Genomic DNA, 8,218 nt, shown 5'->3' with positions numbered 1-8,218 from the left:
AGGGGGAGGCTCCTCTTCTCAAGGAGACGAAGATTTATCTACCAAGGAGATGTTCAAGATGCTTATGAAAGGGTAAACCGAGACAACTAAGAGGTTTGATAAGATGGATGCGGATAAAATCTCAAGTGATGCAAGGGTGAAGAATCTTGAGATCCAACTTGGCCAACTTGCACAAGAAATTGCCAAGAACAATCGAAAGAACTCCAAATCAATTCCATCTACAACATTCCCTCCAAAGGTAAATGCTAGTGCAATGACATTGAGGAAGGGGAGAACTCTAGAATCTCCTTCAAAGAAGAAGAGAAAGGCAAAGTCACATGAGAGGGACATTGACATTGAAGAGCAAATTGAAGAAGTGCTTGTGATTGAAAAAGAGAAAGGGACACCCTCAAAGGCTAATGGGGAAGAAGAGATGAATCCTTTGAGCAAGGACAAAGGAAAGAAAGAAAGCACTAACACCAAAGATCAAATTGAGGAGATCTAAAGAGAGTATGTTGAACCGGAGGTACCATTTCTTAGTGCCCTCACAAATCCTCAGAAGTTTGATAAAGACTCCGATCTTTATGAAACTTTTAGGAAATGTGAGGTCAACATCCCTCTTTTTACTATCATTAAATCCATCCCTAGGTATGCAAAGTTTCTCAGAGAACTTTGCACCTCTAAACGGAAGCCAAGGAAAAGAATTGAAAGAGTCACGGTTAGTAGGCATGTCTCGTCAATTTTCAAACGAAATCTTCCCAAAAAGTGTGATGATTCGGGCATGCTAACTATACTGTTCTCAATGGAGGCAAAGCTTTTGCTAGAGCTATGCTAGACTCGGGGTCTTCTATCAATGTTATGCCTTACTCCGTTTATGAGACCTTAGAATTGCCTCCCTTGTCTAAGACCAATGTTGTGATTTAATTAGCAGACCGTTCTACGATTCACCCCAAAGGCCTTGTAGAAGATGTGCTAGTAGAGGTTGACAAGTTCATATTTCCGGCCGACTTTTATGTTTTAGACATGGAACCGGACTCCAAGGCTACACCCATTTTGCTAGGGAGACCTTTCATGAGAACCTCTAAAACAAAGCTTGACATGTATGATGGAAATTTAACCATGGAATTTGAAGGAAAAATCTTGAGGTACAATGTGTATGAGACAATGAAAAAGACCGATGATTTGAGCTTTTGTTACTTTTTTGATGTAATTGAACCATTGGCAAATCAAGTTTACCAATTGTGTCATAGGGACCTACTTGAAGTGGCCCTTACTAACAATGTCGAGAAGGAAGGTTTACGATTTTTGTTGTCTCATGATGTGCAGGAAAGTATAGAAGCATTGGAGGAAGAAGAACCATTAGAGGAAGCTAAGGAGGAAGAAGAAATAAAAGAAATTGAGGAGCAAATGCCGAGCAAGTGCGCAGCCTGCGCAACCACAGAGGGCAGCTTGCGCAACATTGTGCAGCCTGCGCAGTTCACCAGCGCAGCCTGCGCAGCTTCTAGCTCCACAGAGGCTTGTTTTTCTTCTTCTCCTTATGATTACCAAGCCAAATTCCTTCCCCTAGAGGCCTCCCTTGAAAGAACAATCCCCTCCATTATAAAACCACCCACACCCAATCTAAAACCACTTCCCGACCACTTGAAGTATATTTTTCTTGGGGAAAACAACACCCTACCCCTCATAATCTCAAACCAACTTGAGGGTGACCAAGAGAAGAGATTAGTGGATGTATTGCAAAAATACAAGGGAGATTTTGGGTGGAGCATTGCGGATCTTAAGGGGATAAGCCCAAGTGTATACATGTGCAAGATCCGGTTGGAGGGAGAAGCAAAGCCGGTTAGGCAACCCCAAAGGAGATTTAACCCGCCAATGATGGAAGTAGTGAAAGAAGAGATAATCAAACTACTCCAAATGGGAATCATCTATCCCATTAGAGATTCTCAATGGGTAAGCCCTACTCAATGTGTACCGAAAAAGGGTGGGGTGACGGTAATCGAAGGCAAAGAGGGAGCTTTAATTCCCCCTCGGATTCAAACCGGGTGGAGAGTTTTCATCGATTATCGCCGCCTTAATGCCGTGACATTTGAAGATCATTTCCCCTTACCCTTTCTAGATCAAATACTAGAGAGGTTAGGGGGAAAAGAGTTCTATTTCTTTTTGGACGGTTACTCCGGGTATTTTCAAATCCCCATTAACCCAGAGGATCAATCCAAAACAACCTTTACTTGCCCATTTGATACTTATGCTTACCGCCGCATGCCCTTTGGATTGTGCAATTCCCCCGGCACATTCCAACGGTGCATGATGAGCATCTTTTCGGACTATGTGGAGCGTATTTTGGAAGTCTTCATGGATGACTTCACCATCCATGGGGACTCATTTGACTCGTGTCTAGACCAAATCGCTATGGTCCTATCATGGTGCATAGACTCTCACCTCATTTTAAATTCTGAAAAGTGTCACTTAATGGTGAGTAGCGGGATTGTGTTAGGACATATAGTGTCGCGAAGAGGGATTGAGGCTGATACGACTAAGGTGGATGTGATTAAAACCTTGCCGTATCCATCTAATACTCGAGACGTGAGGTCGTTCTTGGGACACGCGGGCTTTTACCAAAGATTTATTAAAGACTTTCCAAGATTGCTTACCCCTTGTGCAAGCTTTTGCACAAGGATGTGGAGTTTGTTTTTCATGATGCTTGTAGGGTGGCATTCTATTCTTTGAAAGAAAGGATTGTGACGGCCCTAATAATTCAAGCTCCAAAATAGGACCTTCGCTTTGAAATCATGATGGACGCTAGTGATTATGCCCTTTGCGCGGTTTTAGGCCAAAGGGAGGGGAAGGTAGTTCATGTGATTCAATATGCTTCTTCGCTATTATAAGATGCTCAACGAAACTACACCACCACGGAAAAGGAGTTCTTGGCGGCGGTGTACGCCATTGAAAAAATTCGGGCTTATCTTTTCGGTGCTAAAGTCATTATTTATACCGATCACAAATCCATAAGGCAACTCGTGGACAAGAAGGACACCAAGGCAAGGTTAAGGAGATGGGTTATCTTGTTGAGAGAGTTTGACATCGAAATAAAAGATAAGCAAGGGAGTGCCAATGTGGTAGCCGACCATTTGAGTAGGCTTCACATTAATGAGGATCTAGTGAAGACCATGGGAGTGGTGGATGGTAGCTTAGCACATGAATCTATATATGCTATGAAAGTCGTTGAGCCGTGGTATGCTAACCTTGTCAACTACATGGTGACTAGGAAGTTTCCCACATCCTTATCTTCTAGCCAACGCCACAAGTTAAGGAGTATTTCCAGCTACTTCATATGGGATGACCCCTACTTGTGGAAAATGTGCCAAGACAATATTATCCGCCGTTGCATTCCGGATGTGGAAATTCCCTCAATCCTCTAACATTGCCATGAGTACGCTTGTGGAGGGCACTTTGGTCCTCAAAGGACCGCCCGAAGATCTTGGAATGTGGTTTCTATTGGCCTAGTATTTTTCGGGATGCCCAAACTTATGTGAAGACTTGTGATCGGTGTCAAATATGTGGAAACATTTCTCGACAGCGCGAGATGCCCCAACAACCAATACGTTTTTGTGAAATATTTGATGTTTGGGGGATAGACTTCATTGGTCCATTCCCGAATTCAATCGGGTTCCTTTACATCTTGCTTGCCGTTGATTATGTTTCAAAGTGGGTGGAGGCGTTCCCCACACGAGTTGATGATGCGAAGACCGTGTCTATCTTCATTCAAAGCTATATATTCTCAAGATTAGGTTACCCTAAGGCTATAATAAGTGATCGGGGCACGCATTTTTGCAACCGGGTTATTTAAGGATTATTGAAGAAATATGGAGTCCTCCACAAGGTCTCCACCGCTTACCACCCTCAAACCAACGGGCAAGCGGAAGTATCTAATAGTGAAATCAAAAGAATCCTTCAGAAGACGGTGAACCCAGGTCGGAAGGATTGGAGCAAACGGTTGGACGATGCATTATGGGCGTACCGCACGGCCTATAAGACTCCTATTGGCATGTCTCCATATCGTCTCATATATGGGAAAACATACCACCTACCGGTGGAAGTTGAACATAAAGCTTATTGGGCCATCAAATCTTTTAATCAAAATGTAGATGAAGCGGGGTTGCATCGAAAGTTGCAAATTCAAGAGATGGAGGAACTCCGGTTGGATTCCTATAACAACGCCGCAATCTACAAGGAAAAAGCTAGAGTGTGGCATGACAAGATGATAGCTCGGAGGAGTTTCAAGGAAGGAGACAAGGTTCTTGTATTTCAAAATAGGTTTAAGCTTTTTCCGGGAAAGTTGAGGTCCCGGTGGTTCGGCCCCTATATTGTGAAGAAAGTGCATCCACATGGAGCGGTGGATGTGGAGAATCCCAACTCGGGCAAGTTATTCAAGGTGAATGGGCAACGAATCAAAGTTTATCATGAAGGGATGCAAGACCTAGGGGGAGAAAAAATACAACTGGAGGACCCCATCTATGAAGATTAACCTTCAAGAAGCATTATGTCGAGCCATCGACATTAAACAACGGCAAAATTTGTAAATATTCTATCCCAATTTAATTGTTTTCTTAGTGTAGTTCATTTACGTATTTTATTACATTGCATGTTAATTTAGTTTTCAATAACTTAATTTGCATTGAAATTCAAGAGGCACTTGAGGTTTGTTAATGGTGTAGTGATTTGCACAACCCTCTTTGAAGGCGTGCCCAAGAGGAGACGAGAGCCGAGTTTAACTTACAAAATCATATGAAGAAGCCAAGGAAGGGGAACAAAGCAAAAAGACAAAAAAGTTGGCTAAGTATTGAAATTGTGAATCAAAGGAATTAGGAGGAAATTTGCGAGCTTGAGCGCAGCCTGCGCAAATGAGCAGCGCAGCTGCGCCCGATTGGGCCGGCAAGAACAAAAATTGCGCAGCCTGCGCAGGTCTGCTATTTCATTTCCTTAATCCTAAACTACCTCGTCATTCATCATCTTTCAAAACCCCTCTTTGTATCGAGATAGCATCAAAACTCCTCTCAATCTCTAAAAACCTCACCAAATCGCTACTTTCCATCACCAAACTTCCAATCCTTCACCCAAATCCTTCACACAACTCAATTTTTTTCCATCAAAAACACCGTCACAACACCAAATTTCCGAAAAATCCCCTAAATTTACCAAGAACTCTAACTTTTCCTAGTGAAATTGAAGCTTCTACAAGAGGATTTGAGGGTCAAGAAGGGGTTTTTACGCATCATCTACATTTAATCAAGCAAGTTTGAGAAATTTGGGGGAGGTATAACAACCTTCCTTGAGTTTCTTCGTTTCACACTAGTTTAATCCGAATTACACTATTTAGTTAGGTTAATTTGGGTTCTATTCCTGCGATTATTCATTGTTGTGGATTGTTGGTAAAAGTTTTCTGCTAGGGAAGGAACAAATCAACAAACACACCTTAAACACTTGAGTTCTAGCTAGTGCATACAAGGTGTTTGTTGAATTGCCCCTTAGAAATTTTTTTCAGTTTTTTGTTGTTTTAGTATATTTTTGAACTTAATTTTGTTGAGAAAGTAAGATGGTGTTCGGACTTGGCAAAGGAAAATCGAAAAAGATAGGTGAATCCTCTAATGCACCACCACCTCCACCCAAAGCATTTCACGGAGATGAGGGTTTGCCCGCACCTTATAAAAATTATTTCAAAGCCCTTGAGAGTAAACCCCTTCACATATCCAAATTCCTCTACCCCGGGACCTTGAGAGACATGGGGATTTATGACCAAACACTTACATTTTTAACCAAGGTGGGGCTTGAACGATACAACAACCTCAAATTAAACACATATCCCGCCTACACGTTGGAATTCCTTGCCAATCTACATATCACGGGAGAAGGGGAGAGTGAAAGGGTGAACTTCCGGTTGTGCAAAGTGTGGCATTCTCTCACTTTTGAAAGGGTGAGGGAAATTTTGAGAGTCTCTAAACCCCCTTCCTCCGTCAACCCATAAGGAACCACTTTGAATGATGTGTGGTGCGGCATTTCGGGGAAGCCTCGTCAAACAAACAATGATAAAAGCTCCGCCATTACAAACCCCTCCATCCGAATCATTGCCCGGATGATCTCTTGTTTCTTCTTTTCCATGGGGGAACCAACGAAAATCAATGATAGTGTGTAAGAGTGTATTTGGACGATGCTACCCGAGGGGGAGGGAGGGCCGGATTGGGCTAGGCTTTTTGTGGTGAATGGGACCAAGCATAAAGAGAATAAGGGAGCCATTAATTGTGGGGGCCTATTCACCCTTTTTGTGGCCAATTTAGTTGGTCAAATTCCCGACAACCAACCTCAATTGTGGGGTAACAATTTCTACAATGCCGTGGGGTTGGTTGAAACCCACATGATCAAAGTTTTGGATGAGGTCCCATGGAGTTTTTATTGGTTGGGAGAGGGAGACGTGCAACACATGAGACTACCTAGAAATGCCCATCTTCCAAGCGGGTTTAGGGCCCGAGACTTCTTTTGCCCCACCGAGAGGGATTTACCCGGGGCACCACCACAAAGAGTAAGGAATAGAAGAGCCGTGGAGCCATCCCAAAATGCCCAACAAGTGGAGGAACGGGAGGTTGAGTTCATTGAGGGAGGATTCCATGATACCCACCACATTCTTTCACCCCACCAATAACCTCAAGACACCCCCATGTATGAAGCGGGGGGAAGTTCTCACACTCAACTTCCTCCTTGGCAACATCAAATGTTTAAATATTTTGAAGACACCCGGGGGACTTTGGAAACAATTAGTGGGAGGGTTGAGAGCTCCCATACTTGGCAACAACCATATGGACCAAGGTTGGAGAACTTGGAATAATTTCAAAATGCCTTTGAGGAGCATAAGAGGTTGGGGGATGAGGCCGAATTGGCCCAAATGAGAATGCTACAGGGGATAGTAAAAAGGCAAGAGGATTCTTTCACTTGGCAACAACAACAAGTCAAGCTTTGGGAAGATAACCAAGCTATGTGGCAAGCCCAAAATGAGTGGAGGGAGCAAGTAAGTCGACAATTTGGGGTGCAAAATAAAAGGCACCTCCAATACATTGAAGATTCCTACCACGACGCCCAAGCACAAGAGGACTCCTTTGGTCCCGTTCGAGGCCTCTTTGACATGTCCCTACATCACAATGAACCCCAATACCACCCAACCATTAATGAGTCCCAAGTTGATGAAGCCTATGAGAGGGCAAAGAAAGAAAGAGAGAGAAGAGAAAGAAGAAGAGGAAACCGAGGGGCATATGAGCAAGGTGAAGGCTCGAGCCCCTCCAACACCAATTTTTTTAGGAAGTTTGGCACTCCTCCACATTGAGGACAATTTGTGATTTAAGTGTGGGGGAGTGAGTTGAGTGTAATTTATGTACAAGTGTTTCTTTTCAATGCAAGTTTAAAAAAAAAAAAATTAAAAATTCCGGCTAGGTGAAAACCCACAAAGGTGGGCACCTAGGCAAGATTGGAAAAGGTGGTCGAGGACGGAATGAAAACCCGAAAGGGCATTCCGGGCAAAATGAAGAATCGAGTTGCGAGCCACCTCGAGTTGCGAGCCACCGATGAGAGGAAAGGAAAAGCTAAGGTGAATACCCGAAAGGATACCTTAGGCAAAATGAGGGATTTTCAAACAAAAAAATCGAAAAATTGAAAAATGCAACACTAAAAATATGGAGGGATAAAAAGGGAGCAATAAGGAGGATTTAGGAAGGAGGCTAGATTTAGGATTTAATTTCTTTTTTAGTCAAAGAAAATTATTTCAAATTGGTGGCTTTTCTTGTTGGCTACTAGGTTGTTGATCTTTATTGGTGTTTGGCCAACTTAGTAGCTTAACATGCATTGCTTGGAGTGATAAGGGGGTGATATAAGGGGAGTACGAATGATTTGGAGGATTGTGTAGGTCACTTTTCTATTGCCTTGGGATAAGGCAAGAGTGACCATCTTTGCTATGGAGTGATAAGTAGGGTGGTTGTGAAGTTGATGAGTCGGAGTTGGAGGTGTGTTGTGTCTCGTTTAGAGGGATGATATAAGGAGGGCGAGTGAGAGAAGAGTGTGTGTCAACCTTTGAGTCTAGATTTTCTTTTTGAAATCGGTGGATTTGTGAGAGGGAGATATAAGAAGGTTTTAGTGAGGGAAGAGAGATCAAAACTCCTATACTCACTTGTAGACTTACACAATTGCTTATTTCGGGTTT

General features: G+C 43.0%; 1 protein-coding gene across 1 annotated transcript; it reads left to right on the top strand.

The window, feature by feature from the left end:
* The first annotated feature begins 1,002 nt into the window (after nt 1–1,002).
* LOC141632933 (uncharacterized) lies at nt 1,003–4,504 on the top strand. Its single transcript, XM_074445431.1, has 3 exons — nt 1,003–2,314; nt 2,866–3,291; nt 3,828–4,504. Exons 1-3 carry the CDS (start codon nt 1,003–1,005, stop codon nt 4,502–4,504), a joined length of 2,415 nt encoding a protein of 804 aa, XP_074301532.1.
* The last annotated feature ends 3,714 nt before the right edge of the window (nt 4,505–8,218 follow it).

The sequence above is a fragment of the Silene latifolia genome, chromosome Y, assembly GCF_048544455.1.
Source record: "Silene latifolia isolate original U9 population chromosome Y, ASM4854445v1, whole genome shotgun sequence".
Taxonomy (NCBI): Eukaryota; Viridiplantae; Streptophyta; class Magnoliopsida; order Caryophyllales; family Caryophyllaceae; genus Silene; species Silene latifolia.
This window is presented reverse-complemented; position numbering and strand designations above follow the sequence as displayed.

Excerpts from the sequence above, each read along its gene's own strand:
- LOC141632933 (XM_074445431.1), top strand. The coding sequence starts at position 1,003 with ATGGAACCGGACTCCAAGGCTACACCCATTTTGCTAGGGAGACCTTTC. Across the intron at positions 2,315-2,865 it reads CTTTTCGGACTATGTGGAGC|ATGCTCAACGAAACTACACC; the intron begins GTATTTTGGAAG and ends CGCTATTATAAG. Across the intron at positions 3,292-3,827 it reads CCAACGCCACAAGTTAAGGA|GATTATTGAAGAAATATGGA; the intron begins GTATTTCCAGCT and ends GGGTTATTTAAG.